We start from the raw sequence: 24,862 nt of genomic DNA, 5'->3' as shown, positions 1-24,862 counted from the left end.
GCGGTTCTACTGGCTTCTAGCGCAAAACGCCGGCGTCCGAGTCTGGGGACTTTTGTAGTGGAGCGCATATCTCAACAGCTCCCTGACATGGACGCAGGCTGTGACCTTTCACCAGAATTTATTCAGCTTCCATGGAAAGTTTTTTTCTACGGACCCAGCATGTTCAGCGCAGCAGGAAGTCATCTAGGCCTGTTACGCCAGTGGTGAAGCTTCCTGTTCAGGAGCTATCTTGTCTGGCCATGGTGGACCTCAATTGTATTAGTTTCCATTCAGATGTGATGTCTCTGTGGTCTCTTGATACCACTTCTGATTTAGATCCGGCTGATACCATTGCTGAGATTAGTCGCCTTGGTTGCCCTGCCAGTCTGGATTTGGGGATGACCCTATGGTTCACAGGCTCATTCAGCATAGTTCTGTTTCCTTTCTCATTGATGATATTTTCAAAGAGTTTAAGCTGGATCCTCCTCCTTCCACTTCTCAGTCCTCGGTCCTGGACCATTATAAGGTGCTGTTTCCTTTTTTGTTGCTCATCTGCAGCTTCTTGGAGTGCTTCATGCACAATGGGACTTTCCAGACAGCTCTTTGCGGTCTTCTAAAGCTATGTTGAAACTTTATCCATTGGTGCCTGAAGTTTAGCAGGGTTTAGAACAGCCTAAAGTGGATTCCACTGCGGTACATGTGATCAGTCGTACAGCCCTCCCTAGTGATGGGGTGTGATGCTTCGGGATTCTCAGGATCATAGAATGGACATTATGTTGAAAAAGATTTTTGAAGTGGTGACTTTGGGGCTGAAGGCGGTGGTAGCCGCTTCTAATCTAATCTAATTCTTAGATTTGTATACCGTGTCAACTTCCAATTCAAAAGCTCGACTTGGTTCACAGTAAGGTTAAAGATGAAATAACTAACAACTAATACATCTTCCATATATGAGACCAATCAAGTCCACCTTACAAACTAAAGTATACAATTGAGTTTAATGACTTTCAGAATGTAAAAAAAGTTGTGTTTTTAATTATTTTCTAAAAATTTGAAGGGACAAAGATATTCTAATTTTAACAGGAAGCTTATTCCAAATAGATACAAATAAGTATGGAAAGGATTGAGAGATGTAACTGGTAACTTTTGATCTTCTAAAGGAAGGAAAAGACAGTTTGTAAATCTGAGATGTGCTAGATTTTAAGGCCCGCGAGGAATTCAAAGTGATGTTTACCAGGGGTATAAAAATTCCATGTAAAATTTTAAATGTTATAGTTGCACATTTAAATTGAACTCTACAATAAAATGGAAGTCAGTGAAGTGCTTCAAGAAGAGGACACATATGATCATATTTCTTCTTTTCAAAAATCAACATGGCATAGTATTCTGAATTAACTGTAACCTATTCAAAGAGAGTTACAGTAATCTAATTGTGCTAATATTATAGCCTATACCAGTATGGCAAAATGCTGCTGATGGAGCAAATGACGAACCCTCCTTAACATATGGAGGCTAAAAAAACACTTCTTAGATAGATTATTCTAACAGTGATATGAAAGGGTAGAGTCCAGAAAACCCCCCAAGATCTTTGAAGAATGTTCAATTTTTAATGATTCACCGGTCATCAAATTCACTGAAGAAGGTAAGAGATCTATTTCAGGGCCAAACCATAATAATTTAGTTTTCGTAGTATTTAATTTCATTCGAATAGATAGGGCCCAATCTTGAAGCCTAGAGATACTTGAAATGTTTGTTGATAAATTAGCCATATAAAAATAAATTAGCAATATAAAAATAAGCCAAATAAAATTAGCCATATAAAAATATCATCATCTTATGTAAAGATTGTTTCTAATTTCATTAACTTAAGTTTTCTTAAAGTAGTCTTATAAACATTGAAGAGGAGAGGGGATAAAGGGGAGCCCTGTGGCACTCTGCATACTGATCTCCAAACAAAAGATGGTTTTCTGTCAACATAAACCTGATAAGATCGTAAAGTTAGAAAGCCTTTGAATCAATTTAATACTCTCTAATCAAGTCCTATCTCAGATAATAAATGAATAAGTATGTCCTTTACGCCGCATGCCTGTCATTCCAGATTGCGAGGACTCTGCAGAACTTCCTTCTTGTCCACCACTAATCATGGATGGGGTGGATAATGTAGTGGATTATGTAGTGGATGCTCTTTATGATCTCTTTTGAATTCTTGGCAAGGTCTCAGCTTATGCAGTGTCTATGCAGTGTCTACGCATTGGACTCTTTGGATCCGTAATTGGACAGGGGACACCTCCTCTAAGGCTACTCTGAGCAAATTTCCTTTCAAGGGCCAGCTCCTTTTTGGTAAAGGCCTGGATGACCTTATGACCAGTGCGGCTGAACACTGTCCTAAATCTTCTCCCTGTGAATATGTCTTGTTGGCCAGCGGGTGGGGATTGTAGTAATTTTTGTTCCTCCCGCAGGTTTCGTCAGGACTCAGCAAGCTCTTCTTCTCAGAGATACTCATAGGGCTTCTGCCCTCGATTCAACAATTCCAGTTCATGGAAACATAGAAACATAATGTCAAATATAGGCCAAATGGCCCATCCAGTTGGCCCATCCACAGTAACCATTATCTCTTCCTCTCTCTAAGAGAACCCACGTATCTATCCCGGGCTTCTTGAATTAAGACATAGCCTCTGTCTCCATCACCTCTTCCGGGAGATTGTTCCATGCATCTACCACCCTTTCTGTAAAAAAGTATTTCCTTTGATTACTCCTATTCTAAATGCGGTCTCACCAATGTCCTATATAGGGGCATCAATACCTCCTTCCAGGCGGCCTCAGGCCTCTAGCTCCCGAGCAGCGGCTACTCCTCAGAAGACCCAATGACGCCAGTCTGTCAGAGCTTCCTTGAATTGGAGGGAGTGGACTCATTGGATCAATGGGTCCTGGACATCATTTAGAAGGGGCACAAGATAGACTTCTTTTGCCTGCCTCCGGAGCTCTTTCTGGATTCTCTGGTGTGTCGGCTGGAAAAAGAAGTCTGAGTCTGCGCTACCATGCAACGTCTGCTGGACATTGCAGTGATAGAACCTGTTGCAGAACAAGAATCAGGCTTAGTCAGATACTCCTTATATTTCATCGTGCCAAAGAATGGCTCTAAAGACTGGAGGCCCATTCTGGATCTCAAGTCGGTAAACTTCTTCTTGAAGGTTCCCTATTTTCAGACATAAACTGTGCGCACGGTCATAGCAGCTGTCTCTCTAGGAGAGTTTCTGGCATCCTTGGATCTCATAGAGACTTAACTCCATATTCCAATATACCTGGAGCATCAAAGGTTTCTGCGTTTCCTTGTTCTGCAACAACATTTCCAGTTCATCTTCGGCCTCGCAATGGCACCCCACATTTTCACCAAGGTGATGGTAGTTGTGGTGGCATTTCTCTGCCAGCAGTGGATTCAGGTTCATCCTTACCTGGACGACTGATTGATTCGAGCTCCATTTTGTTCGGAGTGTGAGAGTGCGGTGGAAACGGTAGTATCTCAGTTGCAGATGTTGGGGTGGATTGTCAACTTCAAAAAGAGCACTTTGACGCCCTCCCAGACATTGGAGTATCTGGGGCTCCTTGTTTTATACCAAGAACTGTCGGGTTTTTCTTCCCAAGGCATGCAGACAGAAACTTCAGCAGCAGATCAGAACTCTTCTGGACTACCGGCTCCCACAGCCTGACTATATCTTCAGGTTTTGATGTCCATGGTGGCCTCTTTGGAGGTGGTTCCCTGGGCCCGAGCTCACATGTACCCTTTACAAGAATCCCGTCTCTCTCGGTGGTCTCCGGAGCATCATTCCCTTCTGATGCTGCTCCCCTGGCGGAGCCAGCTCGCAGCAATCTGAACTCGTTTCTTCAGGGAGAGGCTTTTCTTCAGGGCAGGCTTCTTCATATATCAGAGTGGATGACTCTTATGACAGATGCTAGCCTGTCGAGTTGGGGGGCTCACTGGGGGGAGTGATCCATTCAGGGGCAGTGAACTCATCGTCAGAAATGTTTGTCGATCAATCGTCTGGAGCTTCAGGTGATTTGGCTGGCACTACTCACTCTCTAGCCCCTTCTGGAAGAAAAGCGTTTCTTGTCTTCGACAATGCCATGACAGTGGCATGCATCAATTGTCAAGGGGACACGAGAAGCGCTTGCTTGAGCTAAGAAGCTCGCATGCTCTTTCAGTGGGCGGAGGCTCACCTCCTGTCGCTCTCAGCGGCTCATGTGGCCAGCATCGATATCGTTCAGGCAGATTTCCTCAGCTGACAGATTCTGTACCCGGGAGAATGGGCAAGGGTTCCTGTTCACTTACTGCTCATCTGGATGTGACCAGGTTCATATGGGGGGGGGGGGGGCTTCGTCTGCATTCTCCCTTGTATTTTCCTTTCCCTTCATGGAATCTTAACATCATTTTGCAGGGCCTTGGTGAGGCTCCATTCAAACCCCCAAAGGATTTTTCTCTTTTGGACCTTACAATCAAGACCGTTTCTTTTGTCGCCTTAGTTTTGATGCAGACTATTTTGGAGTGTCAGGCTCTTTTGTACAGGGAACCCTTTCTCCGTATTTCGGAGGTGAGAGTTTTTCTCCTTACTGTACCTTCTTTCTTGCCGAAAGTGGTCTTGGCTTTTCATGTCAACCAGGAGATTAGGTTGCCTGCATTTCAACCAACTGGTTCAGAATGGAAAGATCAGATCTTATGCAAATTGGATGTCAGGAGGGTTTTTGCTCCATTATTTGGAAAAGACTAATGAGTCCAGGCTATCTGATCACTTTTTTGTTCTCACTCCTGCGCCTCGCCATGGTAGGCCGGAGACTAAGTTCTCGATCGCTTGATGGATTTGAATGGCCATTTCCGTGACTTACATCAGCTGTGGCAAGCAGCCACCGAGCTTGCTTAAAGTGCACTCAACGAGAAGTGTGGCTGCGTCATGGGCGGAATCTCACACATTTTATCCTAATGAAATTTGTACGGTGGCTACTTGGTCATTGCTTCATTTTTTTACCCAGTTTTATCGAGTGGATGTGGCGGCAAGTTCTGATGCCGTTTTCGGGACCTTGGTTTTGAGGGCAGGCTCTTCTGTCCCTTTCTGGTTACCATGGCTTTGGACTTCAAAAACCAGACCAGCTCTCTATTCTTCAGACACCTGAAGGGTTTCGAGCTAACAACCCCTTATGTCAAGTGTTTGTTTGGATGTTGCAAACAGAGTTTTAATCAGTAGGTGGGAACTCGTGTGAAAGATTTTGTCTGAGTTCACCAGGGTTCAACACCGCCAAATGCACAAACGTGCTTGGCAAACATTACCTACTCACATCATTTTAAAACACTCTGTGGGCTAATCTAAAAATCTATAATTCATAGTGCAAAATTTTTTTTAAAAATTGCTTTTTTATTTTTTCTCTTTAAGCTATAAATTAATGCAAGAATTGTTATAAATCGCCCAAAACCCTGGTGTCTATATAGTGTGGAGAATTGAATTTAAATAGGATTCAAATAAATCAATCAACAATTCAACAACACTTTTAAATGACATTGGTGAAAGTACTTCTTCACCGAAAGAGTAGTGGATCATTGGAACAGACTCCCACTCCAGGTGATAAAGGCCAGCAGCGTGACGGATTTTAAGAGAAAATGGGATACTCACGTGGGATCTTTAAGGGAGTAAATTCAGGGGAGGAGATACTTGGAATGGGCAGACTTGGTGGGCTATAGCCCTTTTCTGCTGCTTTTTTCTATGTTTCTATAAAGCCTGGTAAATTTTAAACCTTTAATAAAATGGCTGAAAAACAGGAACTTATCTGCAAATCGCTGTTTTGTTTTTCCATGCGGAGTGCCAGCTGATTGCCCTACAGAGCCCCGTTTCATGTCCTTCGTAAGGGGCAAACTCAGGAGCATCTTCCAAAACAGTATGGATCAAAAGCTGGTTCTCCGCGGTGCAGTGGCTTTGGTACATCACCTAGCATATGGAATCCAGAAGGGATGTAACAGAATGGAACATTAGGTTTATACCTTTGATAATCTTCTTTCTATTAGTCCGTGGAGGATTCCATATGACCCGCCCTTCTGTGTACATTCAATTGTTTATATAGCCTGCTCCTTTTTGCCTCGGTTATTCTCCTTATAGGCTTGAACATTTTCCAGCCAGTTGCCGGATCCTGTGGGGAGTTTTCTGTGAGTATGCTCGTTACTGAAGGCCTTTCTCGGGGTGCTCATTGCACACGGCAGGTTGGTTCTACATTGTTCCTCAATGTTTTTCTGAGTTGCCTTTGTACCTGTTTATTACTTGTTAATATTTTGCAGAGCAAACCAGTTTGTGAATTACTTATGTTGATGGGGATTCTTCCCTGTACCCCCTTGTCCTGAATTCGCTGGTATGTGCTTGACTTTGGGACTAAACTAAGGTTGTTTACTGATTCTCACACTAGGGGGAGTGCAGCATGTGTTCAGAAAAGATGTAGATTTCTGCAACACCCGGATTGCGGGTTGCGATTGAATACCTGGTGTATGGAATCCTCCAGGGTGTAACAGAAGATTATCAAAGATATAAACCTAATCTTCCATTGACTCTGCCTGCCAGCACATTTTCTTTCTATAGCTCATGCTTGAATCAGGAAAAAAGTGACTTGAGTACAGAAGATGCAAGCTATTAAAGTGTTTCCTTGGGAAATATAATTATGGATAGAGGAACAAATTGTAGGTGAGTTTGACTGGATAGGGAATAGAGAGCCCTTGGAAAGAAGCATACTTTTAAAAATATCTGGAATGTTTTCCCAGGATTTGGGGCTAAAATTACAAAAAAATAGCATGAATAACATTGCCTTGGCAGAACCAGTGACAATGTACTGTAGGAATCTTGTTCCATTTTATTTATTTAAAACTTTTTAATACTGTTTGCAAAAAAACTAAACAGTTTACATCAATAAAAAGCATACATAAAAGACAAACTAGATCATAAAATCTACATAATTAACAATTTCTTCTCTTCAAGTGTCAACTAATAAAGCGCAGGAATACAATAGCAAACAGATTCTGTTCTTCAAATGCCAACTAATAAATGACAAAAATGCATTAACAAATAACTTGAGTTTTTAACTGTTTCTTAAATGGAAACCTGTACACACAGTTTTGTGTTCTTGGCCTCAGTACCTAAGACAGCATCCTGGTTCCTAAGAAAAAAGTGCAGTTCTTCCTTCACTGCATAGTCGCATCCATCTGTGAATCTGTTCTGCTATACATATTTTTAAGTTTCCTAGGAACTCTTTTTTTAAGAGTTTACAATCTGAATTCTTATCCTTGGATCAAATGGCTCAGTAAATGTGAGAGATGTACACTACTTTACATGGATGAGTGCATTATTTCATATTAAAAAATGTTTCAGGACTTGTGTTAATTCAACCCTTTGTGTAGATTGCATTTGGTTAAAAAGAAATATTTGGTGGCAGTAGTCAAAGTATGGTGCATTTTCAGTGACTTGATTTTTCGTTTTTATTTAGGAACCGTGATGACAGAAAGAAAGATGATCGTTCACGGAAGCGAGATTATGACCGAAACCCACCTAGGAGAGATTCCTACAGAGACCGGTACAATAGGAGGCGAGGTCGGAGCCGAAGTTACAGCAGGAGTCGGAGTCGGAGCCGAAGTTGGAGCAAAGAGAGGCTGAGGGATAGGGATAGAGACAGAAGCAGAAGTAGAAGCCGAACAAGAAGTAGAGGTAATTACAAGTGCAGTAACAAGCAGTCCCCGGATTATGAACGTCAGACATTTTGGATTTGTAGTTACAAACAGGGTTCCTGCTTCTCCCTTCCGGATCCTAATGTGCCTATCTCTCTCCTATTCTGTGTCCCTAGTTCGTGCCTCCCGTCTGCGAGTGTTTACCTGTTCTGGCTGGCTCCCTTTTCCTCCTTCTTTCCAGGCACACTTGTTTCTCTATACAAAGCCGTGGGCAATGGCTCCTATAAGCAGCTCTTGGCTGACCCGGAATCCTTCCTTCTGATGTGCGGCTGAAAGGAAAGAGGAGGAGGGAGCTAGCCAGAACAGGAGGGAGGCATGAACTTGGGGCACTTTGGAATATGAGAGGAGGCACGTTGGGACACAGAAGGAAGGAAGGGAGCACAAACTTTGGACAAAGGATGGAAGGAAGGAGGGGAGGGGGCATGAACTTGGGACACAATAGAGGGAGGGAGAGGAGTATGAACTTGGGACATAGGATGGAAGAATGGAGGAAGTGAGGGAAAGAGATGCTGAGGTGGGGGAGAGAATAGAAAGGGAGAATTCTTGGGCATGAGTGTCTGGGTGAGAGGGAAAATGAGATGGTGCACATGGGGAAATGAAAAAAGAGAATTGTTGGGCATAGGGAGGGAGAGAGAATTATTGGACATGGTGGTGAGAGAGGAGTGAAGTAGAGATGCATAGTGAAGAGAGTTGAGAGGGAGAAATGTTGAATGTGGTTGAGAAGGAACAGTGGGATGGGTGGAAAGGGATGCAAGAGAGGCCTCAAGGAGGTGGAGAAGGTGGGAAGAATAGTAGGATCTGACTGGGAGGGAAAATGAAAATTTTCCACTACTACATGCTCAGAGGGAAGCCTTCCGGGGCAGCATGTAGGAAATGCTGCCCACGGCTTTGTGGAGAGAATCAAGATCTGAGTTACATACAAATTCAACTTAAGAACGGTTTAAACAATGTAACTCATTCTTAACCCAGGTCTGCCTGTACTATAAACCTGACAGGTGCTTTTGGGACATTCAGAATGGTTCTTCACCATGAAGAATTTTTTCTAATGCTTGGAGTTTAAAAGAAAAGTCATAGCAGCAATTAAAGCTTTATCGAAAAACAAGTCATCTGGAATCAATGGTATTCCAATTGAATTAATCAAAGACTCAGAAGGTGCTATCATGGCCCTCATTTGACTGTATCAACAGATTTGGAAGGAAAAAAAAAACATGACCAACTGATTGGAGAAGATCACCATTCATACTTATACCGACTGTAACAACTACAGAACAATTGCATTCCGCATGCCAGCAAAATATTGCTGAAAATAATACAACAAAGGCTGCAAGTAAACATACTAGGACTTTTTATGCTAATAAATTTACCCTTTACCTTTTTTTGTTTGTTTAAAGCTGAGTGTAATAACATGGGATTAGAAATGAATATAAGATGAAGATCATGAACACGGAAAATGATGAAGATTTTGAGCTTGAAGGCAATAGAATAGAGTATTTCAATTGAATTATGAGTAATTCAATTCATAAACAAAGAAGCAATTATCAGGGAAAGCACAGTTACTTACCATAACAGGTGTTATTCAGGGACAGCAGGCGGATATTCTCTACACGTGGGTGACGTCACTGACGGAGCCCCCTAGCGGACGTTTTCGAAAGCAGACTTGCTTGAAGACCTTCAAGCTTGCGATTGGCCCGTGCATGCACGTGTGCCCCTCCCACCCGGTCTAGGGCATGCGTCTCCTCAGCATGTCCTCAATTCAGATAGCTAGCAAAGAAGCCAACCACGAGGAGGTGGATGGGTTGTGAGAATATCTGCTATCCCGGGATAACACCTGTTACGGTAAGTAACTGTGCTTTATCCAAGGACAAGCAGGCAGCATATTCTCTACATGTGGGAGACCTCCAAGCTAACCAGAATGGGATGGAGGGAGAGTTGGCAATTTAGGAAAACAGATTTTGCAAAACGGACTGGCCAAAATGGCCATCACGCCTGTAGAAAGTATCCAGACAGTAGTGCGAGGTAAATGTATAAACCGAGGACCAAGTTGCAACCTTACAGATTTCCTCAAGTGGAGTCGAGCGGAGGAAAGCAACTGACGCCGCCATCGCTCTGACCTTGTGGCCTGTGACTCGACATGGCAGGGAGAGACGAACCTGAGTGTAACAAATGGAGATACAAGCGGCCAACCAGTTAGAAATGGTCCGCTTAGAAACAGAGCGACCCAAACGATTAGGGTCGAAAGAGAGAAAGAGCTGGGGAGCAGAACAATGCGGAGCAGTGTGCTTCAAGTAGAAGGCCAGCGCATGCTTACAATCAAGAGAATGCAGAGCCACTTCTCCAGGGTGAGAATGGGGCTTCGGAAAAACACAGGAAGAACAATGGATTGGTTAATGTGAAACTCAGAAACAACCTTAGGCAAGAACTTAGGATGGGCACGGAGAACCCACCTTATCATGATGGAAGACAGTGAAAGGTGGGTCCGCAACCAAGGCTTGAAGCTCACTGACACGACGGGCAGAAGTGAGAGCAATAAGAAACATAACCTTCCAAGTAAGAAACATCAAGTGAGCCCGCGCTAGCGGCTCGAATGGGGGTTTCATCAAGCGAGTAAGGACCACATTAAGATCCCAAACCACCGGAGGAGGTTTAAGGGGCGGATGAACGTGGAAAAATTTTTTCATGAATTGGGATGAACCACAGGATGAACAGAGAGAGGCTTCCCGTCAATCGGCTGATGAAAAGCAGCAATGGCACTAAGGTGGATTCGAACCGAAAAGGATTTGAGTCCAGCGCCAGACAAGTGTAACAGATAATCCAGGACAGCAGATAAGGAGGCAGACAGTGGCTCCTGCTGTCGAGTAGCACACCAGGAAGAAAAGCGGGTCCACTTCTGATGGTAACATTGGCGAGTGAACGCCTTCCGAGACGCCTCCAGGACATCCAGTACAGCTGAGAGAACTGGAAAGAGGGCATTAAGTCTCGAGGAACCAAGCCGTTGAGTTCAGAGATGAAAAAGAGAACCCCGACTCTGCGTAAGCAGAGAAGGAAAAACAGGCAGAAGAAGAGGCTCCCTGGAACTGAGTTGCGACAGAAGAGAGAACCACGGCTGTCGGGGCCACCGAGGTGCTATCAGAATCATGGTGGCACGCGTGGACTTGAGCCTGACGAGAGTCTTCAGAATCAGAGGGAATGGAGGGAATGCATACAGAAATAGGTTCGTCCAATCCAGCAGAAAATCATCCGCCTCGAGTCTGAGTGGGGTGTAAACCCTGGAGCAGAAGCGGGGCAACTTGTGATTTTGGGGGGATGTGAACAGTCCGGAGTCCCCTAGCGAGCAAATACTTGATGCAGAGTCAAGGAATGGATGGACCACTCGTGAGGCTGTAGAAGATGACTCAAATTGTCCGCCAGACATTGTGCTGGCCCTGAATGTAGACCGCTTGAAGGAATATGTTGCGGCGGATGGCCAAATTCCAGAGCCGCATCGCCTCCTGGCACAGTGATCGGGACCCCGTACCCCCCTGTTTGTTGATATAATACATGGCGACCTGGTTGTCCGTGCGGACCAACACCACTCGGTCGCAAAGCAGGTGACAAAAGGCTTTCAGGGCGAGGAAGATCGCTCGAAGCTCCAGCAGATTGATGTGACAAAGGTAGTCGGCACTGGACCAAAGACTCTGAGTGCAAAGACCGTTAAGATGAGCCCCCCCCAAGCTTAGGCCGACGAGTCCGTCGTGAGGACCTTCTGCGGAGGAGGAGCATGAAACAGAAAACCTCTGGAAAGATTGGAAGAGAGCATCCACCAACGAAGAGACTGCCTCAACAAAGGAGTCACGACAATGAGTCGAGAGACAGGGTCCCGATCCTGGTTTCATTGAGATGCCAGAGTCCATTGCGGAATACAGAGGTGAAGTCTGGCAAAAGTAGTCACGTGCACCATGGAGGCCATGTGACCGAGGAGCACCATCATGAGTCGAGCCGGGACTGAGGGAAGATGGATCACCCTCTGGCATAATCGAACAAGGGCCTCCCGCCGAGGCAGAAAGGAGCGGAGATGAGCTGTGTCCAGGACCGCTCCAATAAATTCCAGAGACTGGGATGGACAGAGCTGAGACTTGGGGAAGTTCATTTCGAAGCCGAGGCTCTGAAGGAGCAAGATGGTTTGATTCGTCGCTCGCAGAACTTCGTGGCGAGAGGACGCTTTCATCAACCAGTCATCGAGGTAAGAAAACACCTGCAGGCCGTGGAGACGCAGGGCCGCAGCTACAACAACTAGACATTTTGTTAAGACCCTCGGAGAGGCCGCCAGGCCGAAGGGAAGAACACCATACTGGAAATGGAGATCCCCCACCCAGAATCTCAGATACCGGCGAGAGGCCGGATGTATCGGAATATGCGTATACGCCTCCTTGAGGTCCAGAGAGCATAGCCAGTCCCCCTTGTCCAAGAGGGGGTACAAAGTAGGAAGAGTGAGCATTTGGAACCGTTCCCTGACCAGAAACTTGTTCAGAGCACGGAGGTCCAGGATCGGACGCAGATCCCCTGTCTTCTTGGGCACCAGAAAGTACCGGGAATAAAATCCGGTGTTCCACTGGTCCGGGGGAACCTCCTCGACCGCCCGAAGGCAAAGAAGGGCCTGAGCTTCCTGCAAAAGGAGAGGCAGCTGAGACCGAGCAGAAGGAAACTCTTGGAGGTAGGTCCGGGGGTATGTGACTGAAGTGAAGGGAGTACCCGTCCCGGATGATAGAAAGCACCCAACCGTCGGTGGTAAGACTTTCCCACTGGGCATAGAAATGGTGGAGATGACCCCCGATGGGGAGGGGGGGAAGGATCCAGGAGGAAGGGAGCCCGAAGGCTCAGACCGGAATTGTCAAAAGGACGGCCCAGGTTTCGCCGGGGCCGGCGGCTGGGTCTTAGTTTGACGCTGCTGCAGCGGCCGTTTCGAAGGAGGCCAAGAGAAGGCAGGCATAGATTTCTGCGGATACCTCCGGAAAGGAATTTTATATTGCCGAATTGGAGGGGCCTTCGGTTTATGATTCACCAGAGAAGCGAAGGACCGTTCATGGTCCGAAAGGCGCTTGGTGGCCGCTTCGATGGAATCATTGAAGAGCTCATGACCCCCACACGGGAGATTGGCAAGATGATCCTGTAGATTCGTATCCATATTCACAATGCGGAGCCAAGCGAGGCGACGCATTGCAACCGCAAAGGCCGTGACCCTCGAGGACAACTTGAAGGCGTCGTAGGCCACCTGAAACATATAGAGGCGGAGCTGGGAGAGGGTCTCCTCGAGGAGACGAAACTCCTGACGCTGAGAATCCGGCAAGTCCTCCTGGAACGAGCGGAGGGCGTTCACACAGAACCGGAGGTAGGACGTGAAGATAAAGTTATAGTTAAGGATACAATTCGCCATCATTGAGTTTTGGTAAAGACGGCGACCAAACTTGTCCATCGTATGGCCCTCCCGGCCTGTAGGGACGGCAGCGTAAACCTTAGAGGGGTTGGACTTCTTCAAGGAAGACTCAACCACCAAGGACTGATGAGAATGCTGAGAACTTTCAAACCCCTTAACCGGAATCATCCGATAACGGGACTCCAACTTGGAGGGAATGGCCGTGACCACATGTGCAGTCTCCAGTTTCCGGAGAAAGGTTTGCCGGAGAACCTGGTGCAGTGGCAAGCACAACACCTCGCGGGGTGGACGATCAACACCCATCTCCTCCAGACTCAGATTGGAGGTCCAGTTTTAAGGCTCTACCCATATCAGAGATGAAACGAGTAAAGGAGGAGTTTCGAGAAGAAGACTCATCCTCCTGAGGAGACCCTGAGCGAGATCTTGGGGCAGGCGAGAAAGAGGGAGAAATTTCCCTCGAGTTGTAAGCCGAGGCCTCGGAGTCCCGCGAATGGGAGACTGAAGAGGCTCTACTAAAGTGTCTGGGGGGCATCGAGGAACAACCCCGTGCTAGGTGGGCCAGGAAGACCCGGGGTCCGAGGAATTAGCTGGCGACACCTCGGGGAAGACTGGGTAAAGGAAAAGTCCTCCACCGGTTTCAAAGAAGACCCCTTAGAGGCTGGTAGCTGCCTCGATGGGGAACACAATCTAGAGTACAACTCGAGGACAAGCGTGTGTCTAGAAGGTTTCACGGTCGGAGACCTGCCCCGAAGGGGCGGAGAAGACCGGGGCTTTTTAGGAGGAGCAAACCTCGACAAAGTAGCTGGGGAAAAACGGCCCCCTGGCCTGGATCCCTGAAAAGTTACAGGTGACTCGGGGGATGAAGAATCGCTCGAGGGAATCCGGTGAGTCTTGCGGGCAGAGCCTCGAGAAACAAGGGGACGCTCAGGCTGGTCAGACCGAGGCTGGGTCGAGACCAAGGTCAGAGGCGTCGAAGTCGGGACCAGATGGCTCACCACCGATGGTGCCGAGGCCGAGCTCGAGGCTTGTCCCGCAGGATTCATGGGCCAAAGAGTTGGAGAATCTTGGCCACCCTCCTATGAAGAGCCCGTGGTTGCAAAGTCGCACAATGAGGGCACGACTCCGCACGGTGCTCTGCACCCAGGCACTCCACACACCAACGTTGAGGGTCAGTGATGGAGATAACCCGGTTGCACTTAGTACAGTTTTTAAACCCGGAACGAGGCCAGGACATAAGAAAAAAGACGGCTGCAGCCCTGCGAGGCCAGGCAGCCAGAGTAAGACCCGGAACCTGGTCAAAAAGATTATGAACTGAAAAAGAAAAAATAAAACCACGAATGTGAGCACAGCGACTCAAATTAAACTAAACAAGCCACGGTGCAAGAGGGACAACGATAACGCGCGAATCAAGGGAGCAGTGTTTCTGGCTCCGCGGAAAACAGAGAACTGAGGACATGCTGAGGAGACGCATGCCCTAGACCGGGCAGGAGGGGCTCGCGCACATGCGCAGGCCAATTGCAAGCTTGAAGGTCTTCAAGCAAGTCTGCTTGCGAAAACGTCCGCTAGGGTGCTCCATCGGTGATGTCACCCACATGTAGAGAATATGCTGCCTGCTTGTCCTGGGATAAGAAATACTCTGCAGAATCGTACTTGGTCTCTCTTCAATGATGGCTCTCGACAAAGTATTCAGAGGCAAGGGAATAACACTCCAAAGAAAGATCAGACTTGTCCATGTACTCATTTTCTCAGTGGTGAATTAATACGAAAGCTGGACACTATGGAAACAAGACAGAAACAAGATTGACTTATTTGAGTTTTGGTGCTGGAGTAGGATTTTGTGTATGTCATAGACCGCCAGAAGAACTAAAAAATCGATTCTGGAAGAGATAAAACTGGCTATGTCACTCGAAGCCCAAATAATGAAGTTACAATTGTTTTAGTTTGGTCATACTGTGAGAAGAGAGAGATCACTGGAAAAAGACATCACGCTTGGGAAGATTGACGGAACCAGGTGAAGAGGGCGACCTGCAATCAGATGGCTGGACATGTTGAAAACAACCATGGGGAGGACACTGGAGAACCTTACTGGACTGCACAAAACCAATTTCTTTTTAGATCTGTAATTCATTGTCGCTAAGGTTCAAACATGAATTGATGGCACTTAACACACATTTTCTCAATCAGAAAGTACTTCTGCAAGGTTTCTGTGTTCATTCAGCAAGAGCTTAATTGATTTATTTGGTGGAAGCTAGAGCAGTGATTCCAGAGTCATTAGTAGGCTGGCTACATTATAATGTCAATGTCTGGGACAGTAGTTTTGACAGGGCTATCTTAAAGGATAAGGCTTGATACATCCCACTAGTCTGTACTGATCTATCAGGATAATAAGGATGGTGAAATTTACTCTCACCTGATGATTTCTTTTATTTGAGTCCTACTAGACCAGTCCAGAACTCACCCTGAAGGATAGCTTTAGGATGTGATTGGGTTCCTGCTTTGCCACTGAAAGTTGAGCCTGTGTTAGGCTTTGCGGGATGCTTTAGTAATATCACTGGAAAAAATTCTGAAGCCCTAACCATAAGGTAGTAGGCAATTCTTTCTCACTTTGGCTTGTTTCCTCTACTTATTATCTCTCACTCCGGTTTGTACCCCACGGCACACTGGATCCCTCTTATAGCTCTTTCTCCCTCATCCATATATGTATCTCACTGACCTGTCTTTACCCCTACTTTCTTCAGTTCACCAGCCCTCTCCTGTTGTATGTTGGTAGTGCCATACTAGGAACAACAACCACAGTTTTAGATGTGCTATGCTATACTTTTACCATGTAACTCAGAGAGTCAGAGCTACATGGTGCATAAGACTATTGTGGAAGTGCTGTGTGGATATGACTACAATAGTTCATGTTGAGAGAAGATGAGTGGGGTTGGAAAAATTGTGCTTCATTTGGAAGTTTTAACAGGAGAGAGATTGAGTGACAGCAGCATCAGAGAAAGACACCTTCTCCCTCCAACCCTGGTTAGCTGTGGAGTTGTAGGGCAATGGGTTGAGATACAAGAAAGCTGGGATTCAAATTTTCCCCCTCACACCACTTGTGACCTAAGGCACATCACTTTGCATGCAGTTCATAAATCCTTTTCAAGAATAGATTATATTTTTGTCTCAAATCTAATAGTACAAGTGACAAAAGCCTCCATAGATCCTATCATTTTGTCTGATCATCGTGGTGTATGGGTCGAACTTAAGTTAGATGAGCAAGATTATCGCAGGTCTGTATGGAGATTCGATAATACATTGATTGCGGATTCAAATTTCCTTGAAGAATTTAAATTAAAAATGATTGAATTTTTTCAAATTAATACTCCAGAAGAAATTACCATAGAAACAATATGGGATGCATTTAAGGCTACCATGAGAGGAAATATTATTTCATATTCGACATATATCAGAAAACAACTTAAAAAACAATTTTCTGATTTGGAGAAAGAAATTAAACATTTGGAAACTAAATTAGTGTATAAATGAGAGCAAAGTACTGTACAGGCTTTATTAAAAGCAAAAGTAAAATATAATGAGATATCTTCAAAATTTATAATCTAATCTAATCTAAACCTTAAGTTTATATACCGCATCATCTCCATGAGAATGGAGCTCGACACGGTTTACAAGAACTTAAAATAGTGGGTAGAGAAGAAGAAAAAGGATTACATGAACTTATGTGTAGAAGGGGGGAGAGAAAGGGGGGAAGGATAGAGCTACAATTTGCTGAAAAGCCAGGTTTTCAGTTGTTTGCGGAATAACTGAAGGAAGCTCAGGTTCCGCAGCGGGGTGGTGAGGTTGTTCCAAAGACCTGTGATTTTGAAGAGAAGGGATTTTCCCAGTTTGCCTGAATAGTGGATGCCGCGTGGAGAGGGGAAGGCTAGTTTAAGCCTTTGGGCAGTTCTGGAGGAGTCGGGACTGGAGGAGTTGAAAGACAGTGGGATAAGAGGAGGCAGGATTCCATGAATGATCTTGAAAGCCAGGCAGGAACATTTGAAATGGATTCTGGAGATTATTGGGAGCCAATGAAGTTTGGCAAGGAGTGGGGAGGCATGGTCAGACTTACGTTTTGAGAAGATCAGTTTGGCTGCAGTATTCTGGATTAGCTGGAGTCTTAAAATACTTTTTTTTGATAGATTTAAGTAGATGGCGTTGCAGTAATCTAGTTTGGAGAGATTATAAGGAAAGATTTGTTTTCCCAACAAACTCTGTATTATGGAAGTTCAAATAAGGCGGGAAGATTATTGGCAAATTATCTTAAAGCAAAGAAGGACAAAAATTTTTGCAATAAAGGATGAGAAAGGAGTTACACATACTCAAATGGAAATATCTTAAGTCAATTTCTAAATTTTTATAAAGACCTATATTCTTCTGAACCTTATGAAGATAGGAAAAAAGATGGTTTAGAATTTTTGAATCTAATTATTGGACTGAAGGTTCCTGAACATATAAAAAGAAGTTTGGAAGAGCCTATTTCACTAAAAGAATTAGAAACAGCGTTGAAATCTCTTAGAGTTGAATCCGCTCCAGGTGGTGATGGTTTCACAGTAGAGTTTTATAAATCATTTCAAATTACCCTATTACCTCATTTATTAAATTTATATCAGTACCAACTAACTAAAGGTTGTATTACAGGTACTATGGCAGAATCATTAACAATCGTTTTGCCAAAGCCAACAGAGACCCCCACTTTAGTTTCAAACTACAGGCCTATCTCGCTAATCAATATTGATGGTAAAATTCTAGCTAAGATATTGGCTTTACGCTTAGCTAAGGCTCTCCCTTTTATTATTGATATGCACCAAACGGGATTTGTTGCTAAGAGACATTCCTCTAATAATACCAGATTGGCTTTTCATATGTTAAATTTAACAAAAACCATGAAAGATCCGGCTTTCTCTGTCTCTTTAGATGCGGAGAAAGCCTTTGATCGGGTTGAGTGGACTTTTATGTATCAAGCATTAGATTGGTTTGGTATAGGTCCGGGATTTATACAAATGATTCAGACGTTGTATAGCTCCCCTGCTGCAAGATTATATATTAATAATAATTTATCAGAGCATTTTAATTTGCAGAGGGGGGTTAGACAAGGCTGTCCATTATCTCCTTTGCTTTTTGATATTGTATTAGCCATTCAACAAGCAAAGGGGATACAGGGTATTCCCCGTACAGATTGGGAATATAAAGTTTCTGCATATGCAGATGATATACTGCTTTATTTGAGAAATCCAGAAACTGCCATTCCATGCTTGCTAGAGTTGATAGAGAAATTTGGAAAATTTTCAGGATATAAGATAAATTGGAGTAAGTCAGAAATTCTTCCACTTAATGTGCATTGTACTAAAGGCTTATTTGATTCATTCTCATTTGTATGGAAAGAAGATGGATTAAAGTATTTAGGTATTAGAATAAAAAATACACTTGAAGACACAATGAAAGAGAATGAAAAATTTTTATTAAAAAAAAGTAACAGAAATGTGTGAACAATGGAATCCCTTACATCTTTCTTGGTGGGGGAGAGTCCAAACTATTAAAATTATGATATTGCCTGTGGTTTATTATCAAATGAGTATGATACCAGTTTTTTTTCAAGGGTCCTTTTATAAAAAGCTAAATGGTATTCTTACAAAATTTGTTTGGCTGGGTAAATGCCTAGAATTGCTTTAGTATCTTTACAAAAACCAATTGCGGAGGGTGGAGTAAATTTTCCAAACTTTTATAGGTATCATCAAGCCTATATTTTACGCCAGGGTATGTATTGGGTCCTTCCAGAGCTCGTGGAAAATACCCCGGATTGGTTGTATTTGGAATGGCGACTCTTTGTTTCCTCTAAATTTATCTCATGTTCTCAGTATCAAGATGCCTAGGAAATATAAAGAGAACAGAATATTGATGGAAACATTGCGATATGTTAGTAATTTAACACCTAACCCAATAAATAAATCAACAAATCAATCTATATGGATAAACTCCAAGATTCAAATTGGCGGATTTAAAATCGTTTGGAAGTATTGGATTATTGCAGGTATACGGACTTTAAATGATGTTATTTCAAATGGTAAATTGCTTGATTTTTCACAGTTGCAACATAAATATGGTCTTAATAAATCACAAAGTTTTAGATGGTTGCAACTGAAGCAGGCTATTCAGGAGGGGTTCCCTGAATGGAAAAATCTCAATAATCAGTATAGTCTGGAGTTCTTATGCTTTCAGGCAGATTTCTTGGGACACCAAGCTGCACAGTGGTATAAATTGATATCTGGATATATGAATAAAAAACCAAGGACTGGACTTAGAGTCATTTGGAGCATTAAGATTAAGCATCAAATTTCTGCGTCTCAGTGGCCACGAATTTGGTCTTGGAGAACGAGATGCACAGTGTCCGCATCTATGAGACAAACTTGGTTCTTTTTGTTACAAAGAGCACTTTGGACCCCAGTTCGATTACAAAAGTTAGATAGCTCTAAGTCCAATAGATGCTGGCATTGTAATCTCGAAGCAGGGACCCTAGATCATTTAATATTTTATTGTCCCTGTATCATGGCCTTTTGGAAATCAATTTGGTCTCAAATAAATTGTTTATTAGAAAACCATGTAGTATTATCATATGATACAATTCTGTTTGATATATCAATGAGAACAAAAAGTCAAATTTCATCAAGCAATAATAAACTTCTATTGATTATGACAGGGGTCGCCATGCAACATATCACCAGTAACTGGAAAAATTACAATAATCTTAGCTATACATTCTGGTGAAATTGGTTGTGCCAGATTTGGGGGCCATTGACAAATTATTGTAATGATTAGACATCATTTTCCACTGACAGTATATTTATACATAGGGGGAGGGAGGATGATATAAAGTTCTATTAAAGGTTTAATCAATAGATAAGAATACAATATTTATATGATATTTTTGATTGAAATTTTTGTGGGAAGGGTGGGTTGCGGAGGGAATAAATTTATGTATTTACGATGACATTAGAAAGAAATTCAAGCAATGTGTAAAAGTTTTAAATGATGTAATATTGTGTAATTGATGTAAGATGAAAAATGAATAAAGAATTTGAAAAAAAAAAAGAAGTGAAATCCGCCCCAAAAGGCAACCAAAGCCCCAACTGTCTGCCTTCCCACCCTCCTCACAGCTCTCCCCCTCCCAACACAACCAACCTCAAGCTTTTACCAACCATATAACCCAGTTCCCCCAACAGACAGCATTGCTAAAACTGGGTAGAAAACATGAAACACAGTGAACAACTGGTTACGAGAGAACTCTCCACCAGGCTTGTCGCCAGGCACCAGTCCAAAGTGGCCACATCTGGCACCACCACCAGCAAGATACAGGAACCAAGGACCTTCAAGCAGAGCAGATCAGGTATTAGATCGCATCTGTTTGGTATTGGAACGGGTCAATGTGGTCCACAGTCCTGTGGATATCTTCTCTGCCATCTTGGATGCCGGTGCCATTGTTTCAGGTATATTCTTGCAACCCAGTTCCTTCAGTGCTGCCAAGACCTCTTCAACTTCTTGGACCTTTCTAGATTAACCTTGAAATTACTGCGCTTCTTCAAGGTGGCCCAAGCCAAGTCTTGGAATATTCCCACTGCAATATTATTTCACTTGAAGTCCTGTTTGTGTTGTGCAGCTTGCAACACTGTTTCTTTGAAAGTAAAATCCGCAAAACAGGCTATAATATCCTCGGGCCCGGCGCTCTGTGCTGGCCCCAGACTTCGGTGAGCCCGAACTATTACAGACCGCTCCAGTGGGGAACTCCCCGACTCTGATAATAAAGCTACACATATGTCTTGCACCAGTGTGACACAGTCCTTATATTCCTTTCCTTCAGGCACTTCTTTAAAACGTAGATTACAGCAGTGTGAACAATTCTCCAAATCCTCCACCTTATTTTATAATGCTTGCACCGTAGAATCATTCAGGTCCATAGCCACACGAACTGCTGTTAAATCCTGGGTGAGCCCCGAAACATGCTCCTCCGTGGCCGCCACCCTGCCGCCCAGCTCGATTACCTCTGAGCGAATTTTGGCTATGGTTGTTTTCAAATCTTTGCGGCCCTGACCATCTTCGCTTTAAGATCTCGAAACCAAGACCGCATGATCTGCGGAGTAATTTCTGCCTCTCCCAGGGATTCGGCATAGGTCTCATCGTCCTCGGCCTCCAAAAGCAATGGAGCCATTTTTTTTCTTACTCGTCGACGGCCCACCTCCTGCTCCATCTGTCCGATTCATCTCCCCTGCAGGAAAGCAATATTTATCAAGGTTCATTTTTGCTCCCATTATTGGAGGGATAAAAATGCACCACAACTCAGCAAATGTGCAACTGGAAAGACTATTTAGCACGATTAACTCCTCGGCCCCAACGGAGCTCTCAGCTCAAGCAGCCATTCAGTGATGTGACATCACTTCCTCCCTTATGCACCTGATTTTATACCAGGCAGTGAAGGGGAGATTTTTAAAAGGTGGGGTCAGAAAGGGTTGCAGTACTTTGGCCAATTCTTAAGAGGGGGATTCCATTCGATCATTTCTTGAGCTTCGGACTTTATATCAGCTGGACTCTAGGGATCTTTTCCCTTACCAGCAAGTGAACAATTATGTAATGAGAGCTCATTGGGTTGATCCTGTTGTCTGTCAGAGCTCTAAATTTGAGCAGATGTTAGGGACTCCAGTAGAACGAGGCTGTATCTCTCTGTTGTATATACTGGGGCATTGAGATCGGGGAGGGAAACCTTCTTATTTACTGGCCTGGGAACAGGATCTTGGGAGGGTGTTTGAGGAGGCTGAATGGGAAAGGATCACATTCCGGATCCATCACATAGCGGTGGCACCAGTCTTGGTGGAAAATGCTCTAAGCGTTTGGTGCATGGTATATGACCCTGGTTATTTTGAGTAAAATGTCTACTGCCAGCACTGATCTGTGCTGGAGAGGGTGTGGACAGCGGGGAATTTTTTTCCACATGTGGTGGAGCTGCTCAAGGATTGAAGGAGCAAGTATTTTGTTTTGTGGGGAAGTTACTCCAGGTACCCTTAGTGGCAAGGGTGGAGGTAGCGCTGCTTGGGAGGAGTCGATGATACTCAGGATAGGTTGGCTTGGCTGGCGTTCACAACAGCTAGGCTGACTGTGGCTCTCTACTTGTGGAGTGCCATTGCACCTACTTTACCTTTAATGAGGGAAAAACTGGGATGGGTGTATGAGAAGTATTGGCTTTCGGTCCTATATATAATTTTAAAGGCTCTATGCAAGTGGAGGGGCGCTTTGGAATATCAATTGCAATGGGTATTTTGCTTCCAAGATTATTCCAGCAAAATTACCACAATGCAGCGTGAATTTGCGCCTTTATGCTCACGCGTAGCCACAGCAAAGATTTTGTTTGCATTGCTTTTCTCGGCTAAACTGCAGATCATCACACATGAGAGTTGCCCTCACTTTTTCACAAAATGCTCTGAAGCACAACACTTCTGAATCTTCATCATTATATTGCCAGATGGGGACACTTCTTGATTGGATTAAAAACTTTTGCCTATCTGGGTTATTGGATCTTCATACTATACTACTACTGTTATACAATGTATGACGATACATCCTGTCCCGATATGGTGGTACACATCTGAAGGCAAGTGAAAACAATCTAAGTATATGGCCTTGCCTTAAAATTTTTGTTTGGAATATTTGGTACTATTAAATTGGCTTTTTCCGGCTTTTGGGAATTGAACTTGATCACAATGGTGATAGCCAAGGGTCTCATGTAACTCTGGTTCTTTAAAAATTGACTACCATTCTGTGCTATGTTCCTGATCTGGTAGACAGGAGCTGAGTTAGAGTTCTGTCTGGTGGTATGTTTATACCGGTACCTTGGCCATGCAGTGCTCAGGCATTAACTATTAATAACTTGACTATGCTACAACTATTCTGTTGGATTCAACTGCATTTAAAAAAAAAAAAAAATGAAATTTGCCTCGACAGTAGGTTTGTCTGAGGTTTTCTTGATGACAAAAGCGTATATCATTCTATTCTCAAGTTAGGGACCAGCTGCAGTATAGACTTTTTTATGGGAAGCCTGGGGCGGTTGTCCACTGTGCTTCAGCTCTTAACTCAGTTTTTGCTGATGTGTCCTAACTAAGCTGTAAAGTTTTCTTTTGGGTTGGTTGTGGGGGGTGGGGGACATGGTTGGACTTGGGCCAATATTTTGGCTATAGTCCTGGAGTGGAAGGTTGGGGAGAAGAGGTTTAGTTGGGTAGAGATGGGAGGGTGGGTTTCAGGACTGGAAGTGGCTTTGCCTGCATCTTGTATTGTTTTGGAGGTGTTTGTTATTTCTGACTCTTGACATACAGGACTGGGGACTGGTGGCTGGGACAGTCTCCATATGTTCTGATTATTCTGAAGCACAGAATTTCTATGTTACTAGTTGAGACTAAAGGGTCTAAGACACTTAAGGCATTTTCCTGGAATCTTGGTGGTATTTCATTGCCTATGAAGCGGTCTAAAATCCTTCAAAGTTTGAACTGGCACCAAGCCTCCATTGCAGTGTTACAGGAAACCCACCTAACAGCTGTAGCAAACTTTGCACCTGGTGGGTGAGTGACTTTATAGAATCCCCTGTTGTCTCTAGGAAAGCTGGCGTTATTATATTGTTTCATAAAGGTTGTCATAGGCCCCTTAGGGCGATGGTTTGTGGGGAAACCTATGACAGAATTTAATAGCCTATGGAGTCAATTTGGGCCTCATAGGGATAGTCAGGAACAGTTCCCTTGGAAAGTTTAGGGCAGTTCTAGGCTCTAGTGAGCCTGCAGTTCATAAGCTGAACAGTTTCATAGGTTATCCCAGGACAAGCAGTCAGCATATTCTCACACATGGGTGACGTCACCGACGGAGTCCTGGTAGGGACACTTGAAAAGTGAATTGCAACTTTAAGTTTAGAAAGTTCACGATCAGCCCGCACCGCGCATGCGCGAATGCCTTCCTGCCCGACAGAGGAGCGCGATCCCTTCAGTTTTCTAGTTTCCACGAAGCTAGAAAGACGCACTTCTCAACACTTGCCTTCCCACTGTCACGGATTGTGACTTCATTATGTCACACTTTTTCTTTATTTTCTTTCATATAAAATTTTTTTTAAAAATCCCCTTTTTTCTTTGCCATTGCGGGCTTTTGGCCCAGCGGGGCCTTTTGGACTCTTTTCGCCATTGAGCTTGATTTTTCTACAGCGGTCTTCCCATCCATGTCTCACCCGCTGACGGGTTTCAAAAAGTGTGGTCACTGTGCTTGGGCCATTTCTGTCACCGACCCTCACCGCTGGTGCCTGCAATGCCCAGGGCTCGAGCACCATCCCAAATCCTGCTCTCATTGCTCTTCCCTCCAGAAGCGCACTCTCAAGAACAGGTTACGTCAGCAAAAACAGCTTTTCGGCGCCGCAATGGAAGTGGAGCTTATTTCATCTTCAGCACCGTCCATGCCGACCAACTGCTGTGGATCCACCAACTTTGACTCCGGTGTCGCAATTCACCATGTTACTAGGTAACCCCTTCCGGGATGCAGGTCCAAGCTGCAGGAAATCAAGTCCTGCCGACCTCACGTAGGTCCCACAAGCACACGGCTCCGATATTGGTGAGTGGCTCTTCTTTGGCCTCATCATCTCCGGACCGTGTTGACAAGCCATCCGTACTGGCTAAAAATAAGCA

At 44.3% G+C, this 24,862-nt stretch overlaps 1 protein-coding gene across 7 annotated transcripts in view; it reads left to right on the top strand.

Annotated features, from left to right (window-relative positions):
- The window catches only part of RBM26 (RNA binding motif protein 26), a 946,655-nt gene that overhangs the window by 166,476 nt on the left and 755,317 nt on the right, over positions 1–24,862 (top strand). For all 7 annotated transcript variants that reach the window (XM_033948169.1, XM_033948166.1, XM_033948165.1 and 4 more), the window contains exon 5: positions 7,483–7,700. In XM_033948169.1, coding sequence (XP_033804060.1) covers positions 7,483–7,700 — 218 coding nt within the window. The remainder of the gene's footprint in view (positions 1–7,482; positions 7,701–24,862) is intronic.

This window comes from Geotrypetes seraphini, chromosome 6 (genome assembly GCF_902459505.1).
Source record: "Geotrypetes seraphini chromosome 6, aGeoSer1.1, whole genome shotgun sequence".
Taxonomy (NCBI): Eukaryota; Metazoa; Chordata; class Amphibia; order Gymnophiona; family Dermophiidae; genus Geotrypetes; species Geotrypetes seraphini.
Note: the sequence above shows the minus strand (reverse complement) of the source record. Positions and strands in the feature narration are given on the sequence as shown.